Genomic DNA, 23,469 nt, shown 5'->3' on the forward strand with positions numbered 1-23,469 from the left:
TTGTCTTACAAGCAGCAAGCATGGGTTTGATTCCCCACTCCTCCATATGGTCCCCTGAACACCACCAGGAGTGACTCCTGAGTGCAGAGTCGGAGTAACCTCCTGATGCAGTGATAGCACTGCAGTAGAGCATTTGCCTTGCATACGGCCGACCCTGAATGACCCCGGGTTTGACCCCTGGCATCCCATATGATCCCCCAAGCCTGCCAGGAGCTATTTCTGAGCACAGAACCAGGAGTAACCCCTGAGTGTCGCTGGGTGTGGCCCAAAAACAAAAACAAAAAAGGAATAACCCTGAGTATCACTGAGTTAGGCAAAAAATTCTTTTAAATGCAAACATCAAAATCAAGCTGTTAATAAGGTATAGCATTCATTCACCTCAGAGGACTTCGGAGCAGATGAATTGGATAATGTGTTTAGAAAGCACTTAGTTGGTAGGAGAGTGACGACGGGCAGTTGCTGGAATGACACGGCCTGTGAGGACTCTCATTATTGCCAGCCAGGGCCGACTGGCAGTTGGGAGAGCAGGCAAAGCTTTCTCCACTTTACTAGGCTCTACCTTTGTTCCTAGTTGGCACAACTCTGCCATCCAGAGGTGGCGGTGAGATAGCTGAGAAAACCCACCAGAAACTCTATGCCTGGGCTTTTTTTGTTTTCACTGTTGTGGGGGCTGCAGCCAGTTAGTTGGGGGAAGGGGGAAGCCAGTACTGGAAATCAAACCCTGGACCTTGCACTGGCAACCCTACACTCTATCCCTTAAGGGACTGCCCCCCAGTCATACCCTGGGATTCTTGGCCTAGAGTGTGGGCCTGGGCTTTGGGGACAGGCGGGTGGGATGGGCCCGTAACTGACATGAAATGATTGGCACAATTCTGAGGTCAGGCTTCTGGAACTAAGGTCCACAGCCCTCAGCTGCTTCTCAAGGAGCCCTAAGATTCAAAAGAGATGAAGAACTTGTGGACCCCTCAACAAAGTCATGATGCTTTGTCTAGAAATTGGGACAGCTTGGTATATACCAATACCCAGTGCAAATAAAGACTTGTGAATTGAACTACCAATCACTCAGTCTCCTAAATGAATCCTACCCCTCAACGTCTCCCTGGATTGCCCCCAGGTTTTAGAGTCCCTCCTGGAAGGGCGCTCATTTCAAAACAAGTCCTTTGGTGGTGTGAGGGTGGGAGTAGGGATGGGGGGCTACCTTTTATTTATTTTGGGTTTGGGGACAAATCCGGTAGTGCTCAGGAAATAAACCTGGATCTGTGCTCAGATTCACTCCTGAAACAGTATGTTGTGCTGGGGAAATCAAACCCAAGTCAGTTGCCTACAAGGCAAGTGCCTTGCCCACTGTACTATCACTCTGGCCCCTAGGGACTGGCTACTTTTAGAGCCTAAAACACCTGCCACCATCCTGAACCTGAAGAGGCCCAGACCCAGTTGCATGAGCCATTTTACACACCAACTTTCCCCAATAGCCCAATGCCTGAGTTTCTAGGCTGACTCGGACTCTGATGCAACTGGCTTGGGAACCAACTCAACTGCAAGCAAAAGCCCAAGCAGACTCCTTGGGTGAGGTAGCAACTCCTTCTCCAAGGTTCTTAGGCTCCCAAGGCCTGGTTACCTCTGTCATGGGGAAGGCAGAGGGGCTCTGCAGGGATTGGCCTCTGCCACAGAACACATTCCAGGAGGGAACGGCTGGGCTCTTCAGAATGATGGCTGCCTGGCAAAGGGAAGCCAGGGCTGTTCCCTGTAATAAAATGCACAACCACTGCTGGCTTGGCCACCGCCCTCAATCAAAGCCCAACACACACACTCACCTTGGGTCCATGGGAACTGCGGCTGGTCACTCTGGCCTGTGGCGGCTGCTCTTTGCTGTCCTTCTCTTTATCACACTTCATTTTCTTGGACGGCAGAGACTCAGTCACCCCCTCGGACCCCGCTGAGTCTGGATGCCACTTGTTCTTGCAAGCAAAGGTGCCGACGCCCTCCTGCTTCACTAGGGCCTGCCCAGGTTTACCCCGAACTGCAGGGGGGCCCCGTTGGGCAGCTGCTGGGAGTCCAGCGGCCCGGCAGCAGGTGGCGACGTTGAAGACAACGTCCGCATCCACCTTCTCCATTTTCACCCGTCCCAGGTCCACCTGGCCGCCCAGCTGGGGAAGTTCTGTGCTGGAACCCCTCTTGCTGCTGGGAACCACGTCCAAAAGGAGCTCCTTGGGGTGGCCATCGTGAGGTAGCAAAGGCAGTTCGGGCATGGTGCGCAAGTTCTGAGGGGTGGCCAAAACCAGTTCATGGGACATGTAGGTGGCCAGCACTTGGTTTTTAGGCTTTGTGTCTCCTGCCAGCTTTGTGCCACAGGCACCCTGGGTGCCTTCCACTTTCAGATTGCTGTCGGGTTCCTCGGGTCCTGGGTTCACTAGCCTATCCCCACTGCTAGGCTGGACAGCCAGCGCCAATGTCCCTGTCTGAGGGCTGAGAGTCAGGAGGACAGGGTTCACTTGTTCTTCGTAAGGCTTGGCAGTGATCCTGCAAGTTTTGTTCTTCGTGCCAGCGTCCTGCTCTGGAGCAAAGGGGGCCCCGGGTCGTGGTTGCCCTTCAGGCAGCCCGTGGACAGTTTCATTGGGCCCAAGACCTGCTACCCCTGACAACTCAGAGGCACCACCAGTGGGCCTGATAGGAGCCCCTTGGGTGGGATTCAGCTGCCCGGTACTGGAGATGCCAATGGAAAGCAGAGAAGTTTGATGATATGGGGGCCAGCCAACAGGCAGGACCTGGGTGCTAGTGGCTTTACCATTGACTGAACACCGTGGGTAGATATTTGTCGGCCCTGTGGGCTTCCACAGGGAGAGATCCTTAGTTTGGCACCCCGGCAACACCGGAGCAATGCGGGTTGGGGTGTAACGTTTGACTGTGCTTGCCTGTCCCTGTCCCTCAGGCCCTGCCTGCCCCGCCTGGCCACCCTTCTTGCCACAGGGTGCCCCCGTATTTTTCGGCTCTCCTTGGTCAATGATGGAAATGGGCTCCTGCTTGGGGAGATGGCGGGGATCTCGGGGGAGGCCCAAGTTGGGGTCTTTGTTCAGCAGCAGGGACGCAGGCACTGGATTGGCCACACCCACATACGTGCCCGGGATGGTACTGATGAGTGCCGTGGAATTCTTCACCCAGGTGCTCGGGTCCCCATTCCTCACAATCTCGGGGAAGATGACAAAAGGCGACGCGGTGGGGCCCAGGCAAGAGGTGACATTGCTGCCAGCGGCCTGGGCTGTGCGCTGTGACCTGGACAGGACTGTGGAGAGGAGGGCCTTGCTGCTGGTGTGCACGGGAGTCAACACGGGCATGGGGGGTGTCTTACGCTGGTTGGGTAGTGGCAGCTTCTGCCTGTTGGACTTGGCGGAAAGGTCGAGGGGCAGCTCGCTGCACTCTGGGGGAGAGGCCATCTCCCGCTCCAGCTGTGGAGGAGACTTGAGGGGCGAGAAGGTGACAGAGGTCGCTTCTGTCTGCTGCTCAGCACCTCCGGGCATCTTGGTGGGATGTGATGGGGCTGTGCTCACGCTGGGAGCGGGCAGCAAAGGCTGTGGTGTTGAAAGCACCTTGGCAGATGCGGTGGTGAGTGATGTGTCTGCCAAAGGCCCGGGGACCCCATCGGGGGCAGGCTGGGTGCTGGTACTGCCAGATGGGGACACGCAGGGAAGCCTGTTCACCTCTAGTGAGACCAGCTTAGAATCGGAAGCCAGCGGCCGGGCCACAGAAAATGCATATGGGTAAGACCGTAGCTCTGGGGAAGCCAGCACTCCAGGAAGACACCTGTCCTGCAGGTAGGGTGGCAGGACAGGGAGTGTAAGCGTGGATGATACCCCCAAGGTGGTTGGCAGTGTGGCTACACTCAGCGGCTGTCCACAGCTTGGAGGCGGGATATAGACCAGTGGCTGGCTTGAGGTCAGGACTGTCCCGGGCTGAAAGGACAGAGGGACTTTTTGCATAGCTGGTGTCTGGGCTGCAGGAAAACACACTCGACTCAAACTAAAAGAGGCCGGGATAGGTGCAGAGGTGGCAATGGCTGTTGGGGTGGCAGCTGGCATGGGCGTAGGTGCGGGCGTGAAGATCGGGGCTGGGGTGGGGGCAGGCACAGGAGTGGGAGCAAAGGCTGGGATGATCGTGGGGGTAGAAGGCGAGCCAGCAGATGGGGCTGGGGTGGCCATCGGTGTGGATGGAGTGGGGGCTGGAGGTGTGGATGCAGGGATGGGCGCCAGAACTGGAGTGGGGACGGGTGCAAGAACCAGAGTGGGGGCCGAAGGAGGCACTGGAGCTTGGATCACAGCCAAGGGTGGAGCTGAGACAGGGACTGAGAGGGGTGTCGGGACCGGAGCCGACAGGGTGGCTGGGCCTGAGGGTGAGGCTGAAGTGGGCACCGACACTAGGACTGAGGCAGACACGGAGATGGGCGTCGAATCAGAGAGGAGCGTGGGCACAGAGGAGGGCACTGAAGCCAGGGCTGGCATGGGTGCTGAAGGTGGGGAAGGAGTGGTGACAGGAGGGACCTGGACAGGAACGAGCCCAGAATGGGGAACCGGGGCGGGGCCAGAGAGTGGGACCTGGAATGATTCTGGAACGGATGGGGGAGTAGAGGTCGATCCCGAAGCAGGAGGGCAGATGGGAGGCGGCAGCGAGCTGAAGTTAGTGGTAACCAGAGGCAGGGTGCCCTCCACTGGCACTCCAGTCCCCAGAGTTGCCAAAATAATAGTATTCTTCTCCCCCACACTGTGCCTCGGGTCCAAGGCCTTTAGACCAGCTGCCGAGCGGTCCACCTGCTTGCTCATCTGGCTGCTGTGGGGAGTCCAGGCCTCGTCAGCCCTGCTGTTGCCAGTCTCAGCACTGTCGGGCGTGGGAAGTGGGATCCCGTCTCCTGTACTGCTCAGTGGCACCAAGAGGCCCTCAGCCTCCCCCATATTCCCAGCATAGTCCATCTGAGGCTGGGGGTCGGCAGGCTTGTCTTCTGGCTTTTGCCCAAGTTTTTCGGTGGCACTGCCATCTGGGTCTGCCCCACGGGCATTGCCGCCACTCCCAACTGCTGTGAGCTCCACCTGCAATGACAGAGCAGCATGCCCACCTTTACTCACTCTGTGCAGGGTGCAGGCGTCCTGAGTTCCCACCCAGGCCTCTCCTGATGGTCTTTGCCAACACCACCAACTAGGGGGTACACAGTTTGGAGCTGCTAAGAGCAGTATGCCTGGTGGGGTGGCAGACAGCCCAGCTCTGCTCTGCCTTTGGGGCAGGGCAGTATGTGGGCCTGTGTCTCCTTACCTTGGAAAAACTGTTGCTGACACAATACTCCTGAGATGCAAAGTGCTGGCAGTCACCTGTCGTGGACTCCTCATCAGAAAGAGGTGCTCTTCTGGCATAGGAGACAGAATCAGAGAGGGGTGTAAGGTCCAGTCTTGGGGTCACTACCACCTCCCCGAGAGTGCTTCCTGCCTTCGGGGATACCTAAAAATCTTTCCTGTCTTGCTTGGGAGAAAAAAAAATCAACCAATACTGGGTGGTGTGGCCGAAGGCGTGGGACTCCAGGCCACAAGCTGGAGCCTCCAAGATGCAGCTCTGCAATTTTCCAGAAAAAACAAGTGATGCTAGGTCCAGAGCAATTGTACAGCAGGTAGAGCCTTGCATGTTGTATGAACCTGGGTTCAGTTCTCAGTATCCCAGAGAGTCTCCCAACCACCACCAGAAGTGAGTCCTGAGTGCAGAACCAGGCGTAAACTCAGCACACGAGGTGTGACCCCAAAACAAACAAGCAAAAGGTGATGCTGACTAGATACCCGTCTTTGAGTCTGTCTCCTTTTGGGGGGGGTAAAATACCCCAGCATGTCAAGTCAAGGTGACCCAACAAAGATGTCAGACAAATCCAAATTACAAAGACTTCAGGAGGCATGCCAGTCACTTTCTTCTTCAAGGCTATCTGATTGTAAGTCACGAAGAAAACCTGGCTTCAGGGGCTCTTCAGGTTATCCTTTCTTTTCTTTTCTTTCTTTTTTTTTTTTGGTTTTTGGGCCACACCCGGTAACGCTCAGGGGTTACTCCTGGCTATGTGCTCAGAAGTTGCTCCTGGCTTGGGGGACCATATGGGACGCCGGGGGATCGAACCTCGGTCCGTCCAAGGTTAGCGCAGGCAAGGCAGGCACCTTACCTTTAGCGCCACTGCCCGGCCCAGGTTATCCTTTCTAAAAAATAGTCGGGGGGGGGGGGGGGAGCGGAGCTGTGGCTCGGAAGGGAGTTTGCCTTGCATGCGACTGACCTAGGATGGACCAGGATTCGATTCCCTGGCAAACTTGCCAAGCCAGAAGTGATTTCTGAGTGTATAGCCAGGAGTAACCCCTGAGTGTCAGCATCACTGTTTGGGTGTTTTGGGTATGGCCCCAAAACAAACAAACAAACAAACAAAAATAAAGAGCCATGAGGCTGAAGAGGTGAGTCACCTGCCTTGCATGGGCTGACCATGCTTCGAGCATTGGCACCCCATCCCAAATGGTCTCCTGAGAACTGCCAGGAGTAACTCCTGAGCACTTCCAGATGTGCCCCCCAAATACAATAAATAGTGACTTCTAGTGCACTTCATGCAGTATCTCTGAATCACCCCCAGTGCACCTAATGGGTCTGCTTAGAACAGTCCATGATTCTTAGCATGTGTAATGATTTGAGGCCACTAGGATCTTGAGGGTATCTTCTCCCCCTTCCCCATTATCACTGGGCCCCAGCCAGCCCTCTTTCTTCTGTCCCACTTTCATTGCTACTCCCCACTTTCATTGCTACACCCCACTGCCAGGTAGGTCTCCAGTCTCCCCTGGGGTCTGCCAGTTACCTCAGTATTCTCAAAGGAGGAACCCTCAAGATCAGAAACCAAATTTAAGGTTTGTATTGTGACGAGACGAGTGCTCCAGGTGAGAGGTATGGGTCTCTTTGGTGGAATATTCAACTGCAGCTACCCCTCCACCCCTGCTCCCAGCCACTTGCTTGAAAAGCCTTCTAGAAACTCGGGGAAAGAAATTTTTTTGGTTTTTGGGTCACAACCAGCAGTGCTCAGGGGTTACTCCTGGCTCTGCACTCGGAAATCGCTCCTGGCAGGCACAGGGGACCACATGGGATGCCAGGATTCGAACCACCATCCGTCCTAAATTGGGTGCTTGCAAGGTCAACACCCTACCTCTGTGCTATTTCACTGGCCCAGGAAAGAATCTTAAAAATGGACTATCTTGGAGCCAGAGTGACAGTACAGAGGGTAAAAGCATTGGCTTAAAATATGCCTAACTGGGCATTAATTTCAGGTATCCCGTAAGTCTCCCCCAAGACCCGCCATGAATGATCCCTAAGCATAGAATTAGAATTAAGAGTAAGTCTTGAGGGCCCGGAGAGATAGCACAGCGGCGTTTGCCTTGCAAGCAGCCAATCCAGGACCAAAGGTGGTTGGTTCGAATCCCGGTGTCCCATATGGTCTCCCGTGCCTGCCAGGAGCTATTTCTGAGCAGACAGCCAGGAGTAACCCCTGAGCACCGCCAGGTGTGGCCCCAAAACAAAAAAAAAGAGTAAGTCTTGAATACCCACTGTTGTGTCCTCAAAACAAACAAACGAACAAAAAAAACCAGTGTATCTTGACCATTTCTCCCGCCTCTAAAAAATAAGAATGTGAAGGTCAAGATCAAAGAGGATAAATCCTCTTAGGTATGGTGTTTGCCTTGCATGTGGCTAACCTGGTTTCAATCCCCAGCACCCATATGGTGCCCTGAGCCTGCCAGGAGTATTTCCTGAGTGTAGGGTAAGGAGTAAGCCCTGGGTATCACTGTGTATGTCCCACCACCACCAACATCCCCCCAAAAAAACTGAACTGGAAAAAATAGTTACAGGGGTTAAGATGCTTCTCTTGAATGAAGCAGATCCCAGTTCAATTCACAGGGTTCCCTGAGACCTTCCAGGAATAATCTCTGAGCACAAAGTCAGGCGTACAGTGGCCCCAATGTGAGGAAAAGGGAGGGAAGGAAGAAGGAAAGGAGGGAGAAAGGGGGAAAGAGGGAAGAAGAAACAAAAGAAGACAGCATAGCAATGGTGTGTGTGATCAGCAGATATGGATGTGGACTGTCATCGGTTTGCCCCTTCCTCTGCAGCCTCTACTGGAGTACAGTGATAACCCCCAACAGCAAGCTCCTCCCTCAGCAATCCTCCTAGCCAAAGGGCAAGCAGGCAACCTGGGGCTGATCCGAACAAGAGCAGGAAGGAACCAAACTACATCCCTTGAGAAACTTGAATTGACTCCAGAACTGTCCCGGAGCCAAGAGAAACCAAGAAGGTAAGGAGGTAAGGAAAATATAGTGAGTCTGCCCACATCCTTGGGGCTATGAAAGGATCTTCACTGACAGGACCTGGGAGACAATGGCTGAAAGGAGCACATGGTCAGCATGTGGGAGCCCTGGATTCCAACTCCAGCACTGTCAGGTCCCCAAACCATAATTATGAGTGTCCCACTGCTAGAAATGATAAACGATGGTAAAGAGGGTAAGTGCTAGGTACTGAAGACATGCTCTTAGAGTCAGTGGTCCTCAAACTACGGCCCACATATTGTATTTGTTCCTGGTTTGTTTCTTCACTTCAAAATAAGATATATGCAGTGTGCATAGGGAATTTGTTCCTAGTTTTTGTTTTTACTATAGCCCGGCCCTCCAACAGTCTGAGAAACAGTGAACTGGACCCCTGTTTAAAAAGTTTGAGGATCACTGCTAGACTTTCAAGGGCTATCTTCAACAGAGCTAGCTCTGGTTCTGTCCCCAAGCACTGCTAGGAATGAAACCCTGAGCATAGATCCTGGAGTAAGCCCTGAGAACAGCTGGGTATGGGCCCAAATCAAAGCCAAAGCCAAAAAACATGGAAGGGAAGCAAAGAGAAAAGAGAAAACATATGTTTTGGCTTGAGACCACACCCAGCGATGGTCAGGGGTTATTCCTGGCTCTGCATTCAAGAACTACTATTGGTGCTCGGGTACATATGAGATTGCCAGGCATCGAACTCGGATCAGCCATATACAAGAAAGAGTCTTTCCAGCTGCACTATCGTTCCAGCCCCAAAGAAAACATACTCAGACACCAACTCTGGAGAGACTAGAAAGGCAAGGCCCCAACCTTGAACCTTGTGCCAGGGAGCAGAATTGCCTCCTGATAGGTGTTTGGTTTTTTTGTTTTGGTTTGGTTCTTTGTTTGTTTGTTTGCTTTTTGGGCCACACCCTGTGATGCTCATGGGTAACTCCTGGCTATGCATTCAGAAATCACTCCTGGCTCGGGGCACCACATGGGATGCCAAGGATCGAACCAAGGTCCTTCCTGGACCAACCACGTGAAAGACAAATGCCCTACTGCTATGCTATTGCTCCAGCCCCTGCCTCATGATAGTTTTGAATGGAGGACAGTGGTGTGAAAAAACCTGCAGCATGGTCCCCACAACCCTTGTCCACCCCATGTGAGGGAACACAGAGAAAAGATGCTACTTATTTCCATTCTCTCCCTGCCTGCTAAAGCAAATGACTGACAGTTCTCAGTGCGTTTCTATCCCTCTTGTTGGTGCTTACCCCACAGAAATCCCTTTCCAAGCAGCCATCCTCAACCTTGAAGGCAGGGCCTGGAGAACAGCAGGGCCAGCAGGGCGATCCTCGGGTAATCTAAGTCCCAGCCCCGGAAGCTCAGGGGGGAAACTATAAAGCCATTTTCCTGCACAACTCTGAGGAGAGGGAGGTGCAAACCTGGACCAAGCAAAAACTGAACCACTGAGACAAGGTTTGGGGGAGAGGATAGCATGTAGGGGAGGGATGGGAGATGAGGGGAAGAGAACAGGACTCAAATAAGGCTTCAAACAAGACTAAACAGCAATCCCTCAAGTTTCTTCCTAACAGAGAGGACCCTGCACTGTTAACCACAAAAACCACACCAGAATTGACCACAACCTTTCAGGGTCATCTGCCTAAGAGTTAGGAGCTCAGGGTCCAGAGATTCGATCCCTGGCACCCCAAATGATTCCCCCAAGCACCACCACAAGTAATCCTTGAGCCAGGAGTGGGAACTTCAAGTGGGGGCCTTTTCAGATCTTGGGTCCCTGACTATAATGATATGCCTCAGTCTCCTTATCTTGCCCTGCCTGTTTCCCCCACTTTGCCCCTAGACTACGCTCCCAGCAAGCACCTTCCTTGAACCAACTTTGGAGGAAATTCCACTTCCAATACAAAGTCCTGCAAATCCTTCAAAGCTTTAGCCTAAACATCACTGCCTCTGAGAAGTCTTTTGGAAAGTTCATTGTTCTTGCATCTTGATTCCCAGAAGACCTGTAGAGGTTACTCTCTTCAAAACACCCAAATCTCAGAACTATTGGCTTGTTCCCCTTTGATTTACTAAATAGATGCTGCTTAAAACAATGAATAGATATAAGCAAGCAAGACTCCTGCAGCCAGCAGAAAACCTGTCTCTGCCCCTACTGTCCTCAAGAAGCTGGTAGTGCAGGTAGGTTGCTCAAAAGTAACTATGGGGCTGGAGCGGTGGTGCACGTGGTAGGGCATCTGCCTTGCACACGCTAACCTGGGACTGACTGCGGTTCGATCCCCAGCGCCTCATATGGTCCCCCAAAACCAGGGGCGATTTCTGAGCGCATAGCCAGGAGTAACTGAGTAACTAACCCTTGAGTGTCACTGGGTGTGGCACAAAAAATGTAACTTTAAGACTTCATACACACACACACACACACACACACACACACACACAAATGCGCATGCGCGCGTTATGTGAAGCTTTGGACACACTATTTCCAAATTCTACAATGTCTAAAGAGTCAAGAAGATGGTTTTAAATAAGGCGAGATTACATTTTGGAAATCAACACTAGCACAGTCTATACAAGAAAGGCAACAATAAAGGACAGATGAGATCTGAAGTGACAATGCTTAAAAGGTCATTTTGACCGCTCGGCATATTTGGTAATTTAACGCCCCAAGAAAGGCCCAGAAAAAAGGAAAATAATGTTCCAGATCCATTTCCTGCTCCTTTCTCAGCAGGCATTTCAAATGGACAGTGAACCAAGCTAACTTTGGCCATTGATTTGGGGGAAAGGCTATAGCCCAGCTCTACCAAAGCCTCAACTACTTGTAACTAGTTGGCAATGAATTCTTATATCAATCAATACCACCATCCACCCTCCCCAGATCATCGCTCAGTAATTACCTCATACCACAAATGCAGAAGAAGATAAGTTTCGTCTGCCACTTCTAAAAGGAACTTTATTTTCCTTGGTCTTGACTTTTATATTCCAAAATTAAATTCCTTTTAAGTCCTTCTCTAACTCATTCACCAGTATAGAGAACATTAAGCTATTAGGCACTAATGGCTTAAAAAAATAAAAAGGCCTGTTCTAACGGATGAGAGGAACTTAGGCACATGGCTCTCAAGTGAAGAATAAAAGCAGATAAACAGATATCTACTCACCTGCCTCTCAAGATGACCAATTCAAAATTCTCAAAATTCTACATGCTCAACCTGCATGTCTGCCCGTCCATTTCTAAGATTTAACCAGAAAATGCTAGGCCCCCAAGACCGAGCGAAAGCCCTCCTGTTCTGTGTACTAGGTGACTGTTTGGAAGTATGTGGACTTTAATAATATTTGGGTTGAAGCTACAGCTAAACCAGCAGCAAGTGTGGGGGAGTCATGTCTTCTATCAAAATTGAAGTGGCCTCTCAAGTATCACACACTCAGCTCTCTTGCATCAAATATAAAAGCTGAAGGACACGTTTCTTGTGCCCCTTGGTGGGGTCTGGTCAGGAAAAAGCCTGAGCTTGAGAAGCCACATGTTTTTGGTAAGTAGAAAAAATATTAAGAACACACACAGAACATGCAGGTCTCACCAACTCTCCACACTACCTAAAGATAACATGAAGCAATGTGGCTTTCTCTTTGGTATCCTTTTTTTTGGTGGGAGCTTTGGGGTCACATCCTGAAGTGCTCATGGCTTACTCATGGCTCCGCACTCCTGGTAGGGCTCAGAAGACCACATGAGGTGCCAGGGACCCAACCTGGGTCAGCTGTGTGCAGGGCAAGCCCTACCTGGACTTAAGAAATCTCACCATACAACATCATTAGCCTCATGAGGCAGGACAATGCTGATACGCACTTATCATTTCCACTAGGAAGCTGAACTAGGGAGGCACAGAATTCTCTTATCTTATACAAACCTTGAACTCAGTATGACAGGACAAATTTTTTGGGGGGTTATTGGGCCATACCCAGCGGTACTGAGGGGTTAGTCCTGGCTCTGTGCTCAGAAATTGCTCCTGGCAGGCTCAGGGGGAACATATGGGATGCCGGGGATCAAACTAGGTCAGTCCTGGGTTGGCTGCGTGCAAGGCAAACGCTCTACTGCTGTGCTATTACTCCGGCCTAGACAGGACAAAACCTTACTTGGACCATCCAAACGGGACAGCACATGGATCTCTCATGTACCCACCCCTCCCTGAGCCCGCTGGAGAGGAAACTCCTGCTTGCCGGGTGGTGCCATCTGTCTGGCCTCTTACCTCTCCTCGTTGATGCCACACATGCGAATCCGGTCAGAGCTGGTCCAGTTGTGCACGCCGCTGCTGTAGAGCGGTGCTGCAGAGATCATGACAGCCACTCACCACCTGATAGGACTTGCTGTGGCCACTGCCCCTGAGGAGAAAGAACAGCCCCCAAACCAAAAATCAGAGCTCAGGGCCTGGAGAGATAGCATAGATGTAGGGCATTTGCTTTGCATCCAAAAGGACAATGATTCGAATCCCAGTATCCCCCGTATGGTCCCCTGAGCCTGCCAGGAGCGATTTCTGAGCATAGAGCCAGGAGTAGCCCGAGGGCTGCCAGGTGTGACCCAAAAACCAAAAAAAAAAAAAAATCAGAGCTTGGACCAACCACCTCCACTTGAGTCACTCAGGGTAAACAGAAGCCATGAAATCAAGGTAATGACAGCACCCAGGGGTAATGTGTTTTTTGCCAGGCGACCCGCTTGAGAAAATGAATATGCACGTCGAGCTGCTGAAGCACCAGCTTCCCAGGAATCTACAGGTTTCAGGATGAAGAGGAAGATGCTGTTAATCATCTAGCGTGATTTTTTTAAATGATCTTAAAGACAGATGTGCATGCGTAGTCGAGGAAATTCTATCCATTCCCGACAAATGAGATGGCAATATGTTTTCTTTCACATTAGCCTAACCAACGACAATTAGAGGAGCGAGACGGTGGAAGACTTCTGGGGATCTTTTGCTCCCACAGAAGTCTTTGAGTGACACGGCCAACTGAAGCTTTCCAAAGGAAGCACGTGCTTGCTTTACAGGCCTTTGGTGGCGGGGGGGGGGCCTCTTTTTCCCCCCACTGCAAACTGGGAGGTACACGGTTATCATAAATGTTTCCAACCTGGTTTAAATATCCCTCTACGTAGGTTGCAATAATCCTTGTACTCTGACTACATGCACACAGACATCAAGTCACATTCCATCAAGAACCACATTTCTTTTTTCTTTTTTCTTTGGTTTTTGTGCCACACCTGCTTGACGCTCAGGGGTTACACCTGGCTACGCGCTCAGAAAATCGCCCCTGACTTGGGGGGACCATATGGGATGCTGGGGGATCGAACCGTGGTCCGTCCTACACTAGTGCTTGCAAGGCAGACACCTTAGCTCTATCTAGTGCCACCTTCCCAGCCCCAAGAACCACATTTCTGTCCTTGTCCCTTCCAATCTGTCATCCCCATGATCCTCCATGCACTTCACCGGTCAGTGTTCAGGTCTCACCATTGCCAACCACTATACAACAAATTCATTTTCTAGAGCAAAAGAGACATCAAGAAAAAGAGGTTTAGGGAATGGAGAGAGTACAGTGGGTAAGTCTCTCGTCTTACATGTGGATGACCCAGGCTGAATACCTGGTGTCCCATATAGTCCCCTAGTCCCTCCAGGAGTGATCCCTGAGTGCAAAACCAGGAGTAAGCCCTAAGAACTAGGTTATTCTCCCCAAAAAGAGGTTTATCCAATGGGTTTGGATTAACTTATGAGCTATACTTATGTTTATGCTCCTCAGGAGATGAGATATGTGGCTCAAGAGGAAGGTATATCTTCTATGTGTCTAAGTCACATGGACTTTCCATCTCTGGTACCACATGGGTTCCCTCCGTGAGCACTGCTGAGTGTGGCCCTAGCAAGCAGTGGATATGAGCACCACAGCTCATATAGCAGAAGTATCCCCCAACCAATTTTAAAAATAAACAGTAAGAGGGGTCTCAAGAGAAAGTACAGGGTTAAGGCATTTGCTTTGCCAACCCTGGTTCAATCCCTGGCTCAGACAATGGTCCTCTGAGCACTGAGTACAGAGCCCAGAGAAAGCTCTGAGTATTGAGTATTGGTGGGTATGGCCAAGACTAGGAATAAAAAATAATAAATACTGAAAACACTATTCAAAGCTCAACTAACGGAACTATACTATGATGAGAATTTTGTGCTTTTCTCAACGTACCAAAGTAAATCCCAATGAGAAGCTGTCACATGAGGGATTTGTTTCTGTTATCCTTTGTACCATCATCCGAGACTGTTCAGTCAACAAATATATCATAAATATACATTAAGTCAGAAATGAACCTCAGTGAGAAAGTTCAAGCATGCAATAAGGCTCTGGACTTGAATGAATCCTGATACCACTCTAGCCCCCCCCTCAAAAAAAAAGTTTGTACAAAGTTTTTTTCCTGAGCTCCTATTATATTACTGAGAACTCAATAATACACACATATGACAAATTTCCACCTTCAGTTTCATTTGGTTTTGGTTTGAGATTCATACCCAGCAGTACTCAGGGCTTACCCCTGGCTCTGCATGCAGGAATCACTCCTGAATGGCTCAAAGGGGAACATATGGTTTCTGAGGCTTGAACCTGGTTTAGTTGCATGCAAAGAAAATGCCCTAGCTGCTGTACTATCAATCCAGCTCTACTGACCTTATAATCAAGTGTAATAAGCTAATGAATACATTAAAAATTCAATATTGTAGGGCCAGAGAGATAGCATGGAGGTAAGGCGTTTGCCTTTCATGCCGAAGGTCAGTGGTTCGAGAATCCTGGCATCCCATATGGTCCCCTGAGCCTGCCAGGACTGATTTCTGAGCATAGAGCCAGGAGGAACCCCTGAGTGCTACCGGGTGTGACCCAAAAACCAAAAAAAATTTTCAATATTGCTGAGGCCGGAGTGATAACCCAGCAGGTGGTGTGTTTGTCTTACATGTGACTAACGGGTTTAATCCCCAGCATCCCATATGGTCCCCTGGGCACTGCCAGAAGTAATTCCAGAGTGCAGAGCCAGGAATAAGCCCTGAGGACCATGGTGTAGCCAAAAAAAAAAGATCCAATGTTGGGCCAGAGAAATAATGCAGTGGTTAGGGCACTTGCCTTGCCTGCAGCCAATCCAGGTTCAATTTCCAGCACTACATGTGATCCCCACAAGCCTAGCCACGAATGATCCCTAAGCATAGTTAAGAGAAGCCCTGAGCACAGCTGGGTTTTAAGCAACCAGGCCCCCCTTTCAATGTTAAAGTATGTTAGGTAATATAACACAGGCTCTAGAAGGTACGTAGGGTGGAATGGGTTCCAGTTTAAAACCGGGTTATCAAGATAGGAAGCAAAGGGTGAATTGGGAGTGGAGGGGAGGGGAGGAGAATGGTTCAATCCTGCAAATGTTCCCCCAAGTCCTGCCAGGAATGCTCCCTGAGCACAAAGTCAAGAGTAAACTCTGAGCACCACTTGGTGTGTCCTAATATTCTCAGACACAGCCATAAGGACACTGGTTGGTACAGCGCAACACAGAAAAGCGTGAGGAAGTGAGAGGGGACCAGTCTGGGCCTGCCCTCTCCAGAACATTCTCAGGTAACTGTGGCCAACCCAGCCCATTTCTACCTACTGGCCTTTCACTGGCTTTCCACCTGCCCCAGTGCCCACAAGTCTCTCTGAAGGGGGGCTTTCTCCCCCTCCACCCCAACCCACCTCTGCATAGTGCCTGGTCCCCCAATCCTTCCACACACCTGCCCTTCTCCCCACTTTCCCCTGCTCCCACTCCAATCCTCCTCTATGTCTAAGCTTCTCTTCAGCATCCCTTGTCTTGTCTATCTGTCATCCCCACAACCCCATCTGTCTTTCTGGGTAGCACAGCCTGGCTCTGGCTCTTCTGCCCCTCTTCCTGTCAGCCATGAGCTCCCAGCTTCAACTCCTCCTTTGTGTCCCCTAAGTCTGAATCTCTAGCCCCAACCTCTCTCCTTCAGCCTAGACTAGAATTTCCAGCTGCCAGCCGACTTCCTATTAATTGGATGTCCACCAAGCCCCTCAAATTCCCTGTCTCCAACTGAACTCATTATCTGTTCCCATAAACTGGCTCCCCACCCCCCAGTGGGGTTTCCAATCTTACTGAACAGCACCATATCCCTATGCCTGAAAATTTCAATGTCTTCAACTCCTCCTCTAGCCCTCCCACCCATGTCTAATCAAGAGTCAAGCCTTAATAATGCCATCTCCATCCTCCATTCTCCCCTCTTTGCCACGAGTCTGATAAGGGCCCTTGTCACACACCAGAATATGACAATAGCCTCTTAACTGGCCCCTCTGCCTCCCATCTCTTGATTCCACAATAAATTCATCTTCTAAAGCAACAGTTTGATCACATCACCCCCTACTTCCTTAACTACTTCCTAAAGCTTTCCTCTGGCTTCTGAATCAAGCACACATTCTTCAGTAGCAGAACAATCCAGACCCACTATGAGCAGCCCCTAATCCTTTCTCTGATCTCTTCTCTGGCTATCTCAAGCCACTGCTCTACCAGTGTGCCCTGGCCAAACCAGCTCCTGAGCCTCTCCTGAATGGATCAACTACTTTCTGGATTTGGCTGTTTCCCTATCCCCTCTCCCTTTCTCAATGACCCTTCAAAGCTGAAATATACTCACAGCTTCTCCCTGGCCTCTTGGATTTTGCTTCCACATTCCATCCCTATTTCTCCTGGACATTGTGGCACGACTGTCTTCCCCACCAATCAATGACCTAGCTTAAGAAATATCCTTTTGGGGGGCCGGGCGGTGGCGCTAAAGGTAAGGTGCCTGCCTTGCCTGCGCTAGCCTTAGAGGGACCGCGGTTCGATCCCCCGGTGTCCCATATGGTCCCCCAAGCCAGGAGCAACTTCTGAGCACATAGCCAGGAGTAATCCCTGAGCGTTACCGGGTGTGGCCCAAAAACCAAAAAAAAAAAAAAAAAAAAAAAAAAAGAAATATCCTTTTGGGGCCGGGCGGTGGCACTAGAGGTAAGGTGCCTGCCTTGCCTGCGCTAGCCTTGGACGGACCGTGGTTCGATTCCCCGACATCCCATATGGTCCCCCAAGCCAGGAGCGACTTCTGAATGCATAGCCAGGAGTAACCCCTGAGCGTCACAGGATGTGGCACAAAAACCAAAAAAAAAAAAAAAGAAATATCCTTTTTTGAGGGATAGGGAGATAGTACAGTGGGTAAGGTGTTTGCCTGGCATGCAGCTGACCCAGATTCCATTCTGGGCATTCCATATGGTCCCATGTGCGTTGCCAGGAGTGAGTGCATCGCCATTCCTGAATGCAGAGCAGGTGAGGTATAACTCCTGAGCACTGCTGGGTGTGGACTAAAATTAAAAAAAATCTTTTGGGGGGCTGGAGAGCTAGCACAGCGGCATTTGCCTCGCAAGTAGCTGATCCAGGACCTAAGGTGCTTGGTTCGAATCCCGGCATCCCATATGGTCCCCCGTGCCTGTCAGGAGCAGATAGCCAGGAGTAACCCCTGAGCAGCACCGGGTGTGGCCCCAAAACAAAAAAATCTTTTTGGGGAGTCAGGGGGACTATTTTCAAGATAAGGGTTAAGGCACTTGCCTTGTATGTAGCTGGACTCAGTTTGATCCTTGGCACTGCTCAATTCCCAGAGGTTTCCCCAAGCACCACCACGTATAGACCAACACACACCAACTCCATAACCTACAGAAGTGTCCTTCGGGGTAGGGGGGAAGTTGGGGGAAGAGAACCCAAAAGGTTGGAACATATGCCTCACATTCGCCAGGACCCAAGACAGACCCCAATCCTGCAATGTGCCCAGCTTGAGACTGACTGGTTATGGTTCTGAGCACCACCAGGATAGCCTCAATTGTCAGACCAGGTTGAGTATCACTGGAAGAGTCTGACTGTTCCGAAGCACAGCTTTAGGATATAGCCCTGAAAAAGAAATGGCTTTTATCTGAGGTGCCTCTAAAACAGGGGTGGCGAACACGCGGCTCTTGAGCTACAGAGCTGCATGCAGCTCCCGGCCAAAATGAATGCGGCTCTTTGCCTCTTACGTGTTTAATATATCATTGTTCAAATTATATGCTTTTGTGTGTTTGTCTGTTTTGGCAGGTCACTGTGTGGTGTGGCTCTCTGACTCTCAGTTTAAAATTTTGGCTCTTTGTGTTGAACTTGTTCGTCACCCCTGCCTAAAACGTACTACACAAATTACCCAAGAAGCCTTTGTTATATGGAACAGCATCCTAGATGAAAACTGAAAGGATGACCAGGAGAAATGAAAAGCAGCACAAGAAACCTGAAAACAGAAGCTAGGGCCAAAGAGATAGTACACTGGCTGGAAAGATGTTGCTTAACATGTAGGGTGCTTGCCTTGCACACAGCTGACCCAGGTTCAATCCCCAGCACCCCACATGGTCCCCTGAGCACCACCAGGAGCAATTCCTGAGCAAAGAGCTAGGATCAATCACTGAGCATTGCCAGGTGTGCCCCCCCCAAATCAAAAGCAAACAATAAAAAGAGATGGTACAGGGCTCATCCAGATTTGATCCCTGCAGCCCTAGCAAGAGTAATCCCTGAGCACAGATCCAGGAGTAAGTCCTGAACATCACTGGGTGTAGCCAAAAAGGAGGTCCTGGAGACATACTACGTGGGTAAAGGCACTTGCCTTATATATGGCCAACTCAGGTTCAATCTTGCTTCAACTGGGGTCAGGGAGATGGCTGGCCCAAAGAGCTGAAGCACATGCTTGGCATCTGGGAGCTCCTGGGTTGATCCCCAACACTGCATGGTCTCCCAGGCACCTGTGTGGCCCCCAAAACAAAGTAAGCATCCACCATGCTTACCAGAGATATAGCTGCTGTAGTTTTAGCAACCAAAAATAAATCATGTAATACCTGAGACACATCCTACAGGGACCTGATTCTAGCCCAGTTCATTATCTTTAAGCAATTTTGCACCTCTGTAAATTATAGGAAATGGAGGGATTTGAAAAAATTTCTTGTCCCTGAGAGTTTGGACTGACTTCCCCTCACCCTACTCCTACCAGCCCCTGTGGAAAAGCCAGCTTTATTACTATTTGCATCAATTCCTTCACTCCAAATAAATATATACTTTCACATTTTCTTCTTTGAACTGGCTATCAGATCTATCTGCTTCCCTTGTTGACTAACATATATAATAAAAGCTCTAACACATATTCATTTCTCTACTGCATGAAACTCAGGAGTCTGCTTTTTCCTAAACAATTACCTTTTAATAATACTAAAACAGCAATCAGGATAAACATAATTTTAGAAAGGTTTCAACAACGGCTAAGGCAGCTGGATTGACTCTCCAACTCAGTTCAGAATCATTGCATTCCCTGCACATCCTAGTTTATCAATAACTTCATCAAATTTTTCTTTAATTTTCCTTCTTTGGGGGGTATACCTAGTGATGCCCAGGGCTTACTCTGGGTTCTGTACTCAGAGATCACTCCTGGCAGTGCTCAGAAGACCATATGGGATACTGTAGATTGAACCTGAGTTGGCTGTGTGCAAGGAAAGCACCTTACCCACTGTACTCTCTCCAGCTCATTTGTTTCTGAAACTTTTTTGTTTTTGTTTTTTGGGTCACACCCAGCGACCCTCAGAAATTGCTCCTGGCAGGCATGGAGGACAATTTGGAATGCCAGGATTTGAACCACTGTCAGTCCTGAATTGGCTGCGTGTAAGGCAAATGCCCTAACCCTGTACTATCTCTCTGCCCCCTTTTTTCTGATTTTTTTTTTTTTTGGTTTTTGGGTCACTCCTGGCCGATGTTCAGGAGTTAATCCTGGCTGTCTGCTCAGAAATAGCTCCTGGCAGGCACAGGGGACCATATGGGACACTGGGATTCAAACCAACCACCTTTGGTTCTGGATCGGCTGCTTGCAAGGCAAATGCCACTGTGCTATCTCTCCGGGCTCTTTTTTCTGAAATTTTTAAAAAATTTAAACAACCTTTTTGATTTACAAAGTTACAAACAATTGGGTTTGACTATTCTTAAGAGTAACTCCATTGAAGACAGCACAGAGCCAAAGAAGCAGTACAGTTGGTAAGACACTTGCCTTGTACATGGTCAACTTGGGTTCACTCCCCGGCATCACATAGGATTCCCCCCTGTGTAAGTATGAGTGAGCCCTGAGTACTTTTCTGGGTATGGCTGCCAAACCAATAAACAAATAGCTCAGTTTATTTGGGCACAGTCTAGGGCTTTATTATTCCTCTTTTTTTTGTTTGTTTTTGGGTCACACCCAGCGGTGCTCAGGGGTTACTCCTGGCAGGCTCGGGGGCCATATGGGATGGTGGGATTCAAACCACCGTCCTTCTGCATGAAAGGCAAATGCCTTACCTCCATGCTATCTCTCCAGCCCATATTATTCCTCTTTCAATATTTTCTCTTGAAGCATTAGAAGTTGCAGCAGAGTACAGGGTCACTCTTGCCATTAGTTAAATTGCAATACCCAGTAATTTTAGTTGCCACTTGAACACTGGAAACTGAAAATGTGTCTGTCTCCATGGCTGTGGTTGTGCTATGTAGAAGAGGTTAGTTTGCAGAACCTGATACAATAATCAGGGAGAGGAAATCTAGCATTCGGAAATAGTAGCATATAAAAGGGCACCTATTGGGGCTGGAGAGATAGCATGGAGGTATGGCATTTGCCTTGCATGCAGAAGGTCGGTGGTTAGAATCTGGGCATCCCATATGGTCCCCCGAGCCTGCCAGGAGCAGATTTCTGAGCACAGAGCCAGGACCTTAACCCCTGAGTGCTGCCGGGTATGCCCCCCCCCCAAAGAACCCAAAAATAAATGAAAATAAAAGCACCTAGATCAAGTGAGTTTAACCTCTCCACCTCCCCCCAAATACTCACAAAATAAAGTTAATGGAAAGATAACCAAGTAGAAACTAGAACAATAATGAGTTTATGACTACCTATATAGCAAAACTGGTGAGGGACTCCCCTTCTTTTCACATGATTAGAAAATGCTTAGATCTGCCCCCCCAATGTGGCCACTTGGTCCGAGAAGCACCCTTGCTATGTGAAGTCCACTGCTCATTAGCCCTAGCAGAAGAGGGGAGGGGAAAAGGTAGGCAGCACAGACTAGACAGCACTCCACGAGGTGGTCTACCTAGGATGGTCACTTGAGTCTTTAGAAGTCAGAAAGGCAACTTCAAAGAGGCCATCCATGGCAACACCCATGTCTGTGGGATTTACATCAACACTTCCCAAGCCAGAATCCCCATTGAGTTTTTCTGGATTCTAGACTGGCAAATCCCAGAGACTGAAGAAATCCTGTGGGGGCTAAGGTGATTGACTGCCTTGCCTGCAGCCCAAGCCTGGTTCGATCCCAGGCACCACATGGTCAAGAACTACCAGGAACGATTCCTAAACACAGATCTGGGAGTGTCCCCTTATCACTGCCAGGTGTGACCCAACCTATTCCAACCCCCCCCCAAAATTTGGTAGGTCCCAGCTTTGGAGGTTCTGATTCAGTAGACATATAAGTCTTGTGGTATTATTGTTGCTCTGCTATTTTCCTGGCCAACCAAATCTGTGACTATGCAACTGCACCCAGCCTCTCAGGAAAAGGAGAGCAAAAAAAAAGGCCTTCTCTGCACACTTGGTAGTGGATCTACTGTGTGCCCACTTGCTTTTCTGCTTGCTAAGGCTGTATGCAAGGGCAGGCGTGCTTTCTCCGTCTTCCGTTCTCTGATGGGAACCATCACATCAAAGGCACAAAAGCCAGCCCCAAAAAGGAACTTGGAAGAAACGTGGTAATCCCGTGTACCAAGGCAACACAGGCACAAGGATATGATATACCTCAAAGGCTTTTTTCCAGATGTCACAAGCACATAATTGTTAAGAAATGAACAGCTGCATGGCCCCAAATCAAATGGTGATCACCGCCTAGAAGGCAATGGGACCACTGAACTAGGCACACTCTAAGAGTGGGAAGGAAGCACTCAGGAGACATGTCCAATCCATGTGGAGAACAAAGAAAAGCACATGGTTCACTGATCAAAATGGAAAATGTGGCTAAAGTCAACTTATTTTAAAAAATTATTTATTTATTTATTTTAGGTTTTTGGGCCACACCCAGCGGTGCTCAAGGGTCTCTCCTGGCTCTTTTTGCATGTAGGAGAGGCCTGGATTTCATCCAACCAGCACAAAACCAAAAGTAGTCTCTGAGCACCACCTGCTGTGGCCCCAAACTAAACCAAGAAAGGTTGGAAGGAAGGAAACCAATAAGCAGGTGATGAAAAGTAGGGAGGCTAGCCATAATCACACACGAAAGAGGGGAAGTCCAAAAGAAAATGGACTAATTACAAAGCAGTAACTTTCAAGTGAGAAAAATCGCAGCCAGGCTGATGGTAAGAGGAGAGAAACCAATTGAAAAAAAAGTACTCCCCCCACCCCAAATATGCCAAAGGGAAAGAAAAGCCACAAATCTAGACAAGAAGGGCAGGAGGTGTGAAGGGCATAAAAGAGAAGCTTCTGCCGTATGACAACCCAAAAGGAAAACACAAAATAGGGGAACCTGAATGATTTCACCATCCTGGGCCAAACTGCAATGCTGTTGGGGGAAGACAGACATTTTAGAAAAGCTGAGGACGCTGTAGCAAATGGGGAAGAGCAGAAAAGTAGCACCCCAGTAAGGGGGGATTGGTAGCAGAGACTATTAGCAAAATCTCCAAAGGAAGCTTTCCAGGTTGAGGAGACTTTGTTTTGAAATGAAGGTCGACAAACCAGATTTCACAGCCAAAGCCAAAGCCTGGTTGCACAGGACAGACACCAAAGCAAGATACTAGACAGCTATGAAGGCTTTGTTTTTAGCAAGTTAAACATGACTTTAACTTTGGGTTGGGGGGCACAGTGAGAGTACAACAGATAAGGAATTTGACTTGTGTGCAGCCAGCTCAGGTTTGATGCCTGACACCCTCTTATGGTCCCCCAAGCACCACCAGGAATAATTCCTGAGAACAGAGCCAGGAGTAACCCTGAAGCACCTTTGAGTGTGGCCCCAAAACAATTTGAAAGTAAGAGTTTTAGGGTCTGGAGCAATACTACAGAAGATAAAGCGTTTGCCTTGTATGTAGCTG

The 23,469-nt window shown here is 49.6% G+C and overlaps 1 protein-coding gene across 1 annotated transcript in view; it reads right to left on the bottom strand.

Annotated features, from left to right (window-relative positions):
* The window catches only part of BCORL1 (BCL6 corepressor like 1), a 90,005-nt gene that overhangs the window by 51,481 nt on the left and 15,055 nt on the right, over window positions 1–23,469 (bottom strand). Inside the window, exons 2-4 of the mRNA XM_049766721.1 lie at window positions 12,575–12,707; window positions 5,296–5,386; window positions 1,815–5,075 (exon numbers count right to left, since the gene is read on the bottom strand). Of these exons, the coding sequence (XP_049622678.1) occupies window positions 1,815–5,075; window positions 5,296–5,386; window positions 12,575–12,663 (3,441 nt within the window). The 5' untranslated portion in view covers window positions 12,664–12,707. The remainder of the gene's footprint in view (window positions 1–1,814; window positions 5,076–5,295; window positions 5,387–12,574; window positions 12,708–23,469) is intronic.

This window comes from Suncus etruscus, chromosome X (genome assembly GCF_024139225.1).
Source record: "Suncus etruscus isolate mSunEtr1 chromosome X, mSunEtr1.pri.cur, whole genome shotgun sequence".
Taxonomy (NCBI): domain Eukaryota; kingdom Metazoa; phylum Chordata; class Mammalia; order Eulipotyphla; family Soricidae; genus Suncus; species Suncus etruscus.